Raw genomic sequence first — 932 nt, 5'->3', positions numbered from 1 at the left:
GCAGATACCGCTTGAACACTCACCCTCTCCAGGGACCCTGGGCACACACAAGTGAGGGCTGAATCCAGCCCTCATTCCCTCACACATTCACCCTATGAGCACATCCTCCTTAGCCCATGGAAAACCCAGGCACAGCAACAGGGCCTTTTTGGGTGCAATTCCCTGAGCACATTCTTGGCTCCAGGTTGGGAAGAAAAGCCCAGTCTTCAGGCAGTGTACTGATGAAATCCCCTTTTATTACACAGATACTGCAAGGGAGGCCAGCTCTGACACAGTGCTCAGCAGATTTACAAAAAGTCTTGGGGTAAAACAGGTGGGGTTTGTGCCTCTGGAGAAGAGAGATGAATTCAAATGTTTGTGTACAAACACGCTTATCACAGATAGAATGCCCCAACCACAAACATTGCCTGAGATGGCTTGGAAATCACTTGTGAGGAGAGATGGGCAGCTTATTGATGCTGAAACAGTGCCAACTGAACCAGTTTCCTCAGTGCCTCCTTGAGCTCCTTGTTCCTCATGCTGTAGATGAGGGGGTTCAGAGTTGGAGGCACCACCGAGTCCAGAACAGAGAGCACCAGATCCAGAGTTGGGGCGGAGACAGAGGGGGGCTGCAGGTAGGCAAACATGACAGTGCTGAGAAACAGGGAGACCACAGTCAGGTGAGGGATGCACATGGAAAAGGCTTTGTGTCATCCCTGCTCAGAGGGGATCCTCAGCACAATAGTGAAGATCTGCACGTAGGACAGCACAATGAAAACGAAACACCCAAAGCCTAAACAAAGACTAACTGCAGTAAGCCCAACTTCCCTGCGATAGGAGTCTGAGCAGGAGAGCTTGAGGATCTGGGGAACTTCACAGAAGAACTGGTCCACTGTGTTGCCTTGGCAGAGTGGTATGGAAAATGTGTTCCAAGTGTGCAGGAGAGCATGGAG

General features: G+C 50.9%; 1 protein-coding gene across 1 annotated transcript in view; it reads right to left on the bottom strand.

Moving 5' to 3' along the window:
- Positions 1–449: 449 nt before the first annotated feature.
- LOC112963262 (olfactory receptor 14C36-like) overlaps positions 450–932 on the bottom strand; it is a 9,983-nt gene continuing 9,500 nt past the window's right edge. The window contains exon 3 of the mRNA XM_026060169.1: positions 450–633. Within this exon, the coding sequence (XP_025915954.1) occupies positions 450–633 (184 nt within the window). The remainder of the gene's footprint in view (positions 634–932) is intronic.

Source organism: Apteryx rowi, unplaced genomic scaffold, assembly GCF_003343035.1.
Source record: "Apteryx rowi isolate R43461 unplaced genomic scaffold, aptRow1 scaffold_1652, whole genome shotgun sequence".
Taxonomy (NCBI): domain Eukaryota; kingdom Metazoa; phylum Chordata; class Aves; order Apterygiformes; family Apterygidae; genus Apteryx; species Apteryx rowi.
This window is presented reverse-complemented; position numbering and strand designations above follow the sequence as displayed.